Source organism: Plecotus auritus (genome assembly GCF_963455305.1).
Source record: "Plecotus auritus genome assembly, chromosome: 2".
In the NCBI taxonomy this organism is placed as follows: domain Eukaryota; kingdom Metazoa; phylum Chordata; class Mammalia; order Chiroptera; family Vespertilionidae; genus Plecotus; species Plecotus auritus.
In genome coordinates, this window is record NC_137771.1 from 58,197,222 (window position 1) to 58,210,402 (window position 13,181).

Sequence of the window (13,181 nt, forward strand, 5' to 3'; positions counted from 1 at the left end):
TACTTGGGTGGTGTAGCCCTTTAGGATTCCAACTAAAAGCATGGGGCTGCAATAATTGTTTCTAGAGCTCTTTCTCTTTGGTGAGACTCATATTCCAATTTTTGCCCCTAACCCCATAGTCTGTTGAAAACTCGGCCCGTAAATTATCTCCATGTTAAATGATATTGAAGTTCAGTTTTCTATCTTTTTTCTCTTTTTATGGTCTAGTCTGTCCTCTGTGGTAATAGTATACTAGTATGTTCGATAATTGTTTGATGGGTGGAAGAAATAATTTATTTTACATTTTACCTTTAGGCAGAATAAGCAAGCAAATTTTAGCCCAATATTAGAAAGAAATTCCCAATTATTAGAGTCATCCAGTAATGAAAGGGGCTGCCTTATAAGAAGCAAGTACCCATCACAAGAAATGCTCACAAGAACATTCAAGTTTAAATATTCAAACTTAAAAATCACTTGTCAAGGGATTGTGGAGAAGATTACAGGTTTGGTATTCATTTGAGTTAGATAACCTCCAAGTTTTTTTCCATCTCTTAGTTTCTGTGATTCCAGATTTTGTTCCAACTGTGATCTCTCTCTCTCTCTCTCCTTTTAGTACTTTGCTTCCTGCATTCTGACAGTGTGGTCTGAACTATGGAGTCTAAGCCTTATAACGCATCTTCATAAAGAATAGGGCAGTCAAAGTACTGACACTTAAGAATGGGAGTATTAAATCGGTTCAGTTGGTAGTCCGACACAATGAATATTTCCTTTGACTATCAAAGGCAATCACAGGTTCTTTTTAACAGAGTAATCACTCAGGTAGGGACTTGAAGCAAATGGATAGAGGAAGATTGACCTGACTATATAATGACAGAAAAAAAATTGATTTAGTTGATTCAATGGGAGGAACAATATCAGTAATTGGGAAGTTTACTTCCTTGTAGACAAAAGGTGTATCTTGGGGTGTTTTTTTTCTTACTCATTTCCTTATTCTTTCAATCATTCAATCAGCAGATATATTTTGAGAACATAGGCTAAGAAGGATTCACTCTGTTGAAACTTCTCAACATTTCATACAAGTGAACTTCATGAAAACTTTACAAGAGCTTCACATCTTTTGAAACAGAATGGTACCTGCTGCTATTTTACATTTTGGGGGCAAAGCAAACAATTTAAATACTTCTTCCTTTAAAATAACGCACTGTCAAAAAACGTGAGGCTCCAGTGAGTGACATATATGGTGGTCGTTAGAAAACAGATGCACAGATGCGCGTGCTTGTGGCTGCAGTCACTCTGCTGAGCCATCAGCTGGTTATCCCTACTTGTCAGGGGGGTCTGGTCTATTCCGCATTTTAATTTTTATATTCGAAGCTATATATTGTTTAATGTACACTAAAGAAAGACAGCAAGTTAATCACAACTATTAAATTAAATAACTGCAGATTCACTTCAAAGTCATCTTTATCAGACCTGAAGTTGCATTTATTGATCAAAAATCTTAGATATTCCACTCAAGTTTTTGATAAACCTAAAACTGCCTTTTTAAAAAGTCTACTAATTTAAAAATAAAGAAAAGTGCAGTTTTATTCAGAGTGTAAACAAAATCTTAAATTTCAAGCTGTATCTAGTATTTCAAAAGCCAATAGTAAAAGGCAAAATATAGTGAGGATTACATACGTAAGCCTATCAGTGACCTCACTGGGTTAGGTAGAGAGAAGCATTTACATTGCAATCTGAAACAAAACAATAAATATATTAAGATGAACCATTTAATTTGTTTAAATGCAAACTGCAGGAATTTCAAAATGTAAGGTTTTATCTGCATTCAATACCAACCTAGTAGTTCAGGTTTTTTCCATATTTTAATAAACATTATGACCACACCAAGCACAATATAATGTCATTTTAATTTGTCAAAAATGATCTTCCTTGTATATTTATTTAAAGGGTGTCATTATTTTATATTGGGTAAGGCTGACTATTTCCAAAGGTTTTATTATATCACACAAAAATTACAAAGCAATTTTCTTAATTGTTAAGATTTCTCAAAAACTATTTAGAAGTTTTTTTTAAAAACTGGGAAATACTAAGCTACTGAGGTGGGCTGAGGGATTTCTCCTTATTTTATTTACAGTTAAGAAAACTGAAGTTCTGAGAAATTGAATCATTTGCCCAAGGACAAACAACTAATAGGTGGCAGACTCTAGATTCAAATTCACGACCACCTGGTTCTCAAATTCATGCTTATAATCACTTATGCTGGTGTGTGCCTGAGCTTACACAGTGGCAGTAGGAATTGGGGGAAGAGGAGACTGAATGGTATTTCAAAGGCAGAATCCACAGGCAATGGTGATATGTCAGAGAGATGGAAGTTTTGACAAAGGTTAGAAATGTACTAAGGCTTCTAGCTGAGAGATTTAGGAAAGTAATGTTGCTACCATAAAAACAAATAAATATGCAAACTAACAAGATGGGAATTTCATGTAGGTAAAAATGTGCTGAAATTGATTTTGGCCTTGCTGAGTCACAGGTAACATTAAGACTCACAGATAGAGCCATCATATAGCCTATTTGACAATATTAGGACTATTGAAAGTCACTGCCAAAAAGTAGATTTAAAATCCATTAACAGGGTAGTGGTTGAAACCAGAAGAGTGAAAAGGCACTGAGAGAATACAAAGAAAATTAGAATCTGAAAAGGGAAAAAATCATCTAAGCCACAGGGAATGCCTCACCTGTGGGTTTGAGAAGGAAAAAATGTAAGCGAAGAAAAAATAAACAAAATAAAAACAAAAATGTTAAAGGCGAACCAGGACAACATAGAATTTTGAAAACCGATAATAAACATGGCTAAAATTTATTGAGCACCTGGATCAAGTTTGCGCTCTGTATTTTACATACAATATCTTATTTAATCCTCAGAGAGGGAGGTTTGTGTATCTCTGTTGATAGAGTAGGACTCAGAGGCTTAGCAAAGTTAAGTCATATACCCATCGCTCAGCTGGGCAAAAAGTAGAATCCATGTTCCGGCCTCCAGAGTCTATTTCCTAACTAGTGGTATCCATAGTGCACAAAGCAAGCCACTGTGGGAAGAAAATATAACAATTATGATTATTGTAACTCATCCCTTTTAAATTGTATTTTTGTGTATTCAGTCGGCCCTCTATATCTGCAGGTTCTGCATCTGCAAATCCAACTCACCACAGATCAAAAATATTTGAATGGAATTTAATGAACAAACTGAATGACCAAACAAAATAAGATAGACTCAGATAGAGAGCAGGCACACTGCTGGGGCGGGGGAGGGGGGAGGGAGGGGAGCGGCGAGATGGGGGGAGTAGAGGGGTTGAGCAAAACAGAATAAAAAATACAGAGAACTCATGGACATGACAACAGTGTAGTGATTGCTGGGAATGGGTAGTATGGAGGTGGAAGAAGACATGGAGGGGATAAATGCTGATGGAACAAATAAAATAAATCTATTTGAAAAAAAATGTTACATGGTTGCTGACATGCACTATGTAGTAGGTCTGTTGTTGCCATGGCAGTAGACTTTTTTTCTTGTCATTATTCCCTAAACAATGCAGTATAACAACTGTTTACGTAGCATTTACATTGTATTAGGTATTCTAAGAAATCTAGAGAGGATTATAAGGTATACAGGAGGATGTGGGTAGACTATGTGCAAATAATATGCCATTTTACATAAGGGATTTGAGCATCCTCTGATTTTGGCATCCAAGGGAGCATCCTGAAATCAATCCGCCACGTACACTGAGTGACAACTACTAGTATACTATACAACACACGTCCTATATTAGTATGGTAATATATGCATATCATACATGCATGCATACTTTATAAATTAATAAGTATACGTTTATTGGGATGTATGATCAAATAGTTTACTAATGTAAGGATGCAGTAAAAAGTTTTGGAGATCATTGTTTAAATCACTATACACAACTGCCTTTTTTGTCTTGTCCCTTCTTCATTAAGAAACTGTGTTCACTTTAATGACCATGTTACCTTTTAAATGCAATATTAGTTCCGATTGAGTTGAATAAAAACTGTTTATTTCATAGGTTCTTTCCATGTCATTCCTCAGTATTTTCAGAAATTCACAAAGGTCTTTGAACCATTTAGTGCATTGTAGTAGTGGAAGGAACACAGGGCTTAGACTAGAGAGATTTAGGTTCAAATATCAACTTTGACCTTACTGATCATGTGACCTCAGACAAGTGCTGGATTTCTTAGAGCCTCAGTTTACTCATCTGTAAAATGGAGGTAATATTTACCTTGCAGATTGTTGTAAAGTGTAGCAACATCAAAGGAAATAACTTAGCATAGGGCCTGGCATACAGTAGATACTGTTAAAAGGGCAGGAAATTGTAATAATAGCAGCAATACTTGTTAAATGTCCACATCTGTGGCCCCAGTAGTCACTAAAACCAGGTCACATACACCTTTGGCAGAGTTTGGCCTATATTGTTCTTAATTCAACCAGGATACATATTTGAGCATACACAAAAAGTATTTTCCTGAAATAAGTAGGGTCACTGCATATGGCTATGTGGGTATGCCCGTTTACATGGACTGTAATGGCAATGGCTCCTCCTGATCTTGTGTAGAGTGATAGCCCTGGAAATGCGCTGGCAAAAAACACAGAGGGCCAAAAATATGACAGCTGCAAGAGAACCAAAGAGATGGAGGCCATTGTCTGCACTCGCATGGGTTGGTATGTTGAATGCCTGTCAACTGGTTTAATGCTCTCCACAGATCTGCACTCCCGACTTGGTGGTATTCCTGGCTTGCACCAATCAGAGGCTCAAAGAAAGGTTGCTGAAGCGATCAGAGCAACAGGGGCGGCCTGATGACAATCTGAAAGCTACGCAAAGGAGACTAATGAACTTCAAGCAGAACGCTGCTCCGCTGGTTAAATACTTCCAGGAGAAGGGGCTCATCATGACGGTAAGCGAGCCATGGTTCTACATGTCCAGGACAAGAATGATCTTTCATATCTCTCATTAGCTCCTGTTCTCATGTAGAAATCTACTTTACATTTGAAAAGTGGCTTTTGGGGGGTTCAGATTTAATTTTTAAAATGGATAATTTTTACCTGATTTGCCTTTATTACGTCATAATGATAAAAATATGCACACTTTTGTTTAATTGATTTTATAAAAGATGATAACTTTTAACCTTGGCTAGAATTCCATAGCCCCCAAATCAAAAAGGATTTTGAAATAACTACTTGAGTTACTTTAAGCAATACTCGCCCAGCTTCTCAGCTCTTCTGTCATTGGAAGCCTAACTAAATTGATAGACTTAAAAACACATAGTGGACAATGTCTTCTACATATTAGACTTAAATTGTAATTTAGGCTTCATCATAATCTTACCTAATAATAGACAAACATGTAAATTGACCGTACCTCCGCTACGCAACCAGCCAATCAGGAGTGATATGCAAATTAACCCAACAAAGATGGAAGTTAATTTGCATACATAGGCACCGAGTGACAGGGCGGGCAGGACACTTGCGTCATCACCATGGCGACGACGCAGGCGTTCTGCCCCACCCCCAGTCTCTCGGGGCCTCTGGGCGGCATGGAAAGGCGGGGCTGGAGCAGAAAGATGCAGCTTCCGGAGCGGAAAGATGCAGCTCTGGGGCCTGAGCAGAAAGGGGCTGGGCTGGAGTGGAAAGGCAGTGCCAGCAGCCAGGGAAAGGAAAGCCCATTCTAGCACGAATCTTCATGCATCGGGCTTCTAGTCCTATCTAATAAAAGAGTAATATGCAAATTGACATCACTCCAACACACATGATGGCCACCCCCATGTGGTCAAAGATGGATGCCCCCATGTGGACACAAGATGGCCGCCACAAGATGGCCAGCAGAGGAGGGTAGTTGGGGGAGACCAGACCTGTAAGGGAGGGCAGTTGGGAGGGACCAGGCCTGCAGGGGAGGAGAGTTGGGGGGGTTCAAGCCTACAGAGGAGGGCAGTTGTGGGCTATCAGGCCAGCAGGAGAGGGCAGTTGGGGGGGGACCAGGCTGGCAGGGGAGGGCAGTTAGGGGTGAACAGGCCAGCAGGGGAGGGCAGTTGGGGGGACCAGGCCTGCAAGGGAGGACAGTTGGGGGGACCCAGGCCTGTAGGGAAGGGCAGTTGTGGGGGACCAGGCCCACAGGGCAGGGCAGTTAGGGGCGACCAGGCCAGCAGGGGAGGGAAGTTAGGGGTGACCAGGCCAGCAGGGGAGGCAGTTGGGGGGGGACCAGGCCAGCAGGAGAGGATAGTTGGGGGGACCCAGGCCTGCAAGGGAGGGCAGTTTTGGGGGACCAGGCCTACAGGGGAGGGCCGTTGGGGGGGACCAGGCTGGCAGGGGAGGGCAGTTAGGGGCAATTGGGTCAGCAGGGGAGCAGTTAGGTGTCAATCAGGCTAGCAGGGGAGTGGTTAGGGGGTGATCAGGCTGGCAGGCAGGTGATCGTTTGGGAGCCAGCAGTCCTGGATTGTGAGAGGCATGTCCAACTGCCCATTGAGGCCCGATCCACCAGGAATGGTCCTCAATGGTCAGTTGGACATCTCTCAAGGGGTCCCAGATTGGAGAGGGTGCAGGCTGGGCAGAGGGACACTCCCCCCCCCTCCCTGTGCACAAATTTTGTGCACCGGACCTCTAGTGTCCCACATAAAGAAATGAGATTCTGAGGACATAAAAACATTTCCTAAGGGTTTAACTTGTCATGAGGAAGTGCTACTGTCAAAAAAACAGAAGGTGTTGATCTTTCTACTCCATTGATACAATGCAAATATTAATATTTTCATAAATGTTTAGTTTTTTTTATGGCTAATGATACTCGGAATGCCAATGAAGGATGAAGCTGAATCATTAGTTAATATAATTACTAGAATATAGGAAGATTCAGCTAAATTTATGACCCCCATAACATCATGGATTCAAGTATTAAAACATAGTAGAGGAGACGAGGATCATAGGATCTGAAGAAGGAATTTTAGGGAAGAAAACACTAAAATTGGGGCAACACCATGGCAGCTGGCTGGTGGCCGACCTCAGCAAACCCTTCCCTTAGCCCTTAGGTCCCTCCTTGTCTGATGGGGTTGCAGCCCCCGTAGAGAATCTGATTAAAGTGACTGTGCCCATTCTAATACAATACATGTACATTGTTTCCCACAAATTTTAAATAAATCTACTGAAGCCCATCCACAGAGCTATGACCTAACAATTACTGGGTTCAAAATCTCTTCATTAGACTAAAGTGCTCTTAAATCTGAAAGAGATAGCCCATAACATTTAAATAAGAATCTCTTTGCAGTCTTCTTAGCACTGTAAAGAAATATTTATTAGGATTTGCTCTTTAAGTCGAAGTTATGTCAGAGAATTGTAAATCCTATCTGAAAATTGTTTACAGTGCCAGAGTTCATTGTATGGTCAGGAAAGATTTCAGAAAACCAGGGTGGATGTTTCTGTAACTATTTGTTGCTGGGGTTACCTCTTGTTTCTCTTGCAAATTACCAATGCTGAGTTCTGCATGCAAAAAAGAATTTGACCCTACAGACCAAACACCAAAGGCTAGGTGCAGAGCCAGAGTTTTAACTGATGTTTGCAAGTCTTGAAGGTATTACTGCAGCGTCTCTGATGACTCCCTGCTTGTCACGTTCAGCATCGCGAGCAGAGCAGATTTCCCCAATGAATGCAGAGTGGGGATTGTTAATTTATTAATATTTTGCATGGAGGTGAAATGCCGTCGCCTCTAATTGAGGGAGTCAATACCGATGTGGATGACAGCCTGTAACCTCATTGTTAAAACCAAATGAGCCTGAAGATAAACGCTTCTATTTACTGGGAGAATACCTGCCTTGGGAAGTTGCCTCTTGAAAAGTGGTGAGGATTAAACACAGGCTAAGCTCCGGAGAATGTAATTTGAAAACCAGTTTGACAAAAGGCTGCCTCCTGAACCACATGTCCTCCTTCAGAACCTGGGTCATAGTTCACTTTTGGAATTAAATATGGTAGCATTTCCACTTTTAAAGATGAGTTAAATAACATAAAAATGGTTATCGTTATTCATCACAAGCATATTAAGATGTTAATAAAAATCTTGGGTTAATAGAGCAGACAAAGGTATTTCCTTTTCTCTGTAGTTTTTCTTTCCTTTTACTTCTACCTGTCCCTCCTAATTTATTCATTTATTCACTCAGTAAATATTTATTGAGAACCAATGGGTGCCAGACATTCTGTTAGGGGTGCAAAGTTAAATAAGCAAAAGGTAAGGATCTTTCTTTTATTCACTGGCATATTCCAAGCACCTAGAATGGTCCTTGTCTGGTACATAGTATGCTCACACTAAATGAGCAGAGCTTACAGTCTACTGGGAAAGGGATGTTAAACATGAATCCTTGAGTGTGATGACTGGCAAAGGACTAGAACAGGTGGGGAACCTTTTCTCTGCCAAGGGCCATTTGTATATTTATAACATCATTTGAGGGTCATACAAAATGATCCACTTAAAAATTACCCTGCTATATTTGGTCAAACATTTAATTAACTCTCCTCTGACGCCTTGGCAGGGCCAGACCAAATGTTTCACCGGCCTTATGTGGCCCGAGGGCCGGACGTTCCCCACCCCTGGAGTAGAGAGAGCCTCACATGTCATGCACTGTGTCATTATACTAGAACAGGCCCTCTCCTCCCTGCAGGTACGCTTCATTGTCTTGGTTGGAGGGTCTTAAGGACCACACAGAGCACATCCCTCCTCAGTCCCGTTGAGAAAGTTCATCTTGGTGCTCATCTTGGGCTTTGGAGTCTGAAACTTCTCACTTGGAATTTCAGCCCCTCTGCCACTTAATACATTCCTGATGCTCTAGGACTTGGTCTTCATCTATAAATTGGAGATGATGTTACCTGCTGTGCAATCTTGTAGCACAGGTGAAATGAGAGAATGCAGGTGATATGGCAGATAATGGCAATGCAGCCCCATGGCCTGGCTCAGAATTCAGCTGCACCACCTGCCACCTGTGTGACCTTCTATGGGTCACTGATCTTTTCTGTGACTGACTGACCTGTAAAATGAATATAATCGTTGATCCTCCCTCAGTGTAATTTGTGAGGAGTAAGTGGATGTCAAATTCTCAGAACAGTGCCTGGCACACTGCGAGTGCAATTCAAATGATAGCTATTATTTTATTATTATTTTTATTTCTTCTTCTCTCTTTCTCCCCCCTCCATTGCCTATCTTTTGGAACCTACACTTACCACTAACAATTCTGTGCTCTTCGAGGGTACTATGTTACCTTTTCCTCAATAGATAGATTATTGAAGGAATCCGAAATGAAAAATTTAGGTTTTAAAAACATCATGCCAAATTCATTTTTTTTCCTTAAAAGTGCCTGTTAATTGGTTACAAAATTGTGTCAGTGTGTCCTTTAACTTCTATATCATCCGTGTCATCAAGCTATATAGTGGCTGTGTCTGAATAATGTAGCTGAATTGTAACAGAGGGCAACCCATTTTTTTGTTTGTTTTTACTTCACCATTGCCTGTATCTATTGGCAGATTTGACTAAAGAACAAACCCAGTGACTGAAGAAGAAACATAATCAAAATAGCCAGGGAAAACGGGCTATTGCCGGAATACTGTATCTTACTGAGATGGTTCCCCGCATGGGGTCTCTTTATTTTTATCCTGTTATCATATCCTTCTATGCACAGCCATCTGTGCAGGTATGAATGAAATGATATACAATCACAACGTTAGTATATTAGGAACTTCACAGAATCTTTTCACACAAGCTTACACGTTTTTTTAACTTACCATAAGGTTGGATGTCATTGCTCATTATGTCTTTTACAGCATTATGCTTCTAATTAGGATGCTGAGAGTTCCCAAAATTTGTGAGAAGTTTTTCTTGAAGTTTGAGCATTACTGGGATTAGAAGAGCTGCTTGTGCAGTCTTACTGGATAGCTGTGTCTTATGACACTTTGGAGCACTTGGACTTGATGAAACTGTACAATTCTTCAACAATAATTCCCCTTTCTAGATTTTTAAAGCCTCAATAATATGTAACTTAGTGATGATTTTTGTCTTTATTTTTACTATAAACTATAAAAAACTCGTCTTTGTTTGAATTGTCTTCACTGTTGGAACTGTTACCGGAAAACCCCCCGTTGAGCTTTGGCTGCCTGTCACTGCATCCAATAATGAAGGCAGGGTTGAATCATATTAGGCGTTTATTGAGAAGGCCAGCCAACCAAGAAGACAGGGCGATTACACACCTTCAAATCCTGTCTTACAGCAAGGGGCAGGGGACAGGATTATAAAGGGGAAGGGGCTAGGATGAGGCCAGCCCTGGAGGTCCGCAGCCGTCAGCTATTGTCTTTAGTCGTTAGGCAATGAGATGATGGTGATGAGATGATGTTTGGACTCCTGGTGGGTCACTCTGATGAACAGTTCTGCCTGCTGGATTCACAGCTGAGTCACCTCCCTAATGCTTCGCAGAGGCCTTGAAAGGAAACTTAAGAAAAACTTAACCCCCTATTCACATAAGTATACATGTTCTAAGATTTAAAATAAGATGATTACTTTTCAGATTAACTCAGGTGCTCTACCTATCAGATTATAGGTCCCCCCTATCAGAAACCCTCCCCCCATTTTTTTTAAAGAAATAGCAATAGTTAAGACAGGTCAAGTCTTTGTAATTTTGATGAACTCTTTATAAACTACATATGGTTGTTTTGTTTGTTTTTTAAGAATAGGGTTTTTTTTTAAATGCCTGAAAAATAATAGGGTAAGGAGAGATCCAAGATGGCGGCGTAGGTAAACACCTAAACTGCTGCCTCGCACAACAATTTCAAAACTACAACTAAAAGACAAAACGTCTATCACCCAGAACCACGGGAAAGCTGGCTGAGTGGAAGTTCTACAACTAGAAGGAAAGAGCAAACAGCATTGAGGGGTGCACAAGCGCTGAAAAGCTGAGGTACGGAGACGCGCAAATCGGGCTGGCGATGGGTGACTGGGAGCGCTGCTGTTTTCAACCCGAAGGGAGATAAGCTCCCGATTACTCCAAACTCGTTTCTGGGGAGACGCGGGGGACCCAAAGTCCTACGGGGAGAAGCTGGACTGTCTGCCATGGGGTCGGAAAGTGAGGGAGGCTTGCTTGCAGGGCTGCGCGCAGGAACAATTGTTTATTGTGCTGGGGCGCGGGACGCGGGGACACGGTTGGAGACGCAGAGCCTCAGAGCCGGCTTACTGGCAGCCATCACTGTTTGCCACACCCTAGCCTAGTCACACCCTGAGACCCCGCCCCGCACAATCTACGAACCCACCCAAGCTCCAAGCAGCAGCTTTAGCATATGAATAGCCTGCTCTATCGCAGCTTAACCTAGCAAACTTGCACCCTGGGTCAGACAGCTCCAAAACCCCCAAACCCCAAGCAAAGAGGAGAAAACTGTAGTTCTTGCTGTAGCTCCTGCTGGGTGGCCTCAGACAGTAGCTGACCTGCACCCCATTGGAGATCCAGAAGCCAGTGTACCTAGTGGTCAGTGTGAGACACCAGATTTCAACTCCTCACATCCATAAGTGACACATTCAAGAGGCAGACTCAGTGAGCACCAAAGCCCCACTGAAACAAGTCCTGCACCATAAGCGTGTCTCCAGCGCAGCAGTTCTTCCATTATAGACACAGCGGGTCCTCACAGCCAACTGGCCTGGAGGTCAATTCCTCCCAGTGTACCAATAGCAATCAAGGCTTAACTACGCCAAGACTTTGCACTCAGCCCACAAAGGGGTGTACCAAAGGCGTCCACCTCAGGTGATTGGGGAGGCTGAGCTACTGGCCCCTATAGGTCACCTACCACACAAAGCCACTCCATCAACATAAGGAAGCAGCAAAATGTGGAGACAAAGAAACATGTCACGAATGAGAGAAATGGAGGAAAGCAAACTAATGGACGACATAGAGTTCAGAACCACATTTATAAGGTTACTCAAGAATCTTCTAAAAACCGCCGAGAAACTTGATGAGACCTCCGAGGAGCTTAGTGAGACCTTCAAAGACCTTAATGAGAATGCCAAAAAAATGGAAAAGGACCAGTCAGAAATTAAGCATACACTGTCTGAAATAAAGAATATACAGAAACTCAACTGTAGATCAACGTACCCCAAGAATCAAACCAAAGATCTGAAATATGAGGAAACAAAAAACACCCAACCAGAAAAACAAAAAGAAAAAATCCAAAAATATGAAGATAGTGTAAGGAGCCTCTGGGACAACTTTAAGCATACCAACATCTGAATTTTTGGGGTGCCAGAAGAAGAGAAAGAGCAAAATATTGAAAACCTATTAGAAGAAATAATGACAGAAAACTTTCCCTACCTGGTGAAAGAAATAGACTTACAAGTTCAGGAAGCACACAGAACCCCGTACAAGAGGAATCCAAAGAGGACCACACCAAGACACATCATAATTAAAATGCCAAGGGCAAAAGACAAAGAGAGAATCTTGAAAGCAGCAAGAGAAAAACACGGTTAGTTACCTACAAGGGAGCACCCATACGACTGTCAGCTGATTTCTCAGCAGAAACTATGCAGGCCAGAAGGGAGTGGCAAGAAATATTCAAAGTGATGAACAGCAAGAACCTACAACCAAGATTACTCTACCCAGCAAAGCTATCATTCAGAGTTGAAGGTCAGATAAAGAGCTTCACAGACAAGAAAAAACTAAAGGAGTTCATCTCCACCAAACCAGGATTACATGAAATGCTGAAGGGTGTTCTTTAAGAAGAGGAAGAAGAAGAAAAAGGTAAAGATAAAAATTATGAACAACAAAATGACATCAAATACATACCTACCAACAAGTGAATCTAAAAACCAAGTGAATAAAAAATCTGAAGAACAAAATGGACTGGTGAATCAGGGACATAGAAAGGGAGTGGACTGACAATTCTCAGTGGGGGGGTGTTGTGAGGGGTGCAGGAAGAGACTGGACAAAAAGCTTACACCTATGGATGAAGACAGTGGCGGGGGGTAAGGGCATGGGGTGGGGTGGGGAATCAGGTGGAGGGGAGCTAGGGGGAAAAAAAGAGGAACACCTGTAATAATCTGAACAATAAAGATTTATTTAAAAAAATAAAAATAATAATAAATAAATAAATAAATAATAGGGTAAGATGTAATGTTTATGTTATC

General features: G+C 41.4%; 1 protein-coding gene across 3 annotated transcripts in view; it reads left to right on the top strand.

Annotated features, from left to right (window-relative positions):
• Positions 1-13,181, top strand: part of AK5 (adenylate kinase 5) — a 204,781-nt gene that overhangs the window by 48,486 nt on the left and 143,114 nt on the right. For all 3 annotated transcript variants that reach the window (XM_080656835.1, XM_080656836.1, XM_080656837.1), the window contains exon 6: positions 4,759-4,950. In XM_080656835.1, the coding sequence (XP_080512961.1) occupies positions 4,759-4,950 (192 nt within the window). The remainder of the gene's footprint in view (positions 1-4,758; positions 4,951-13,181) is intronic.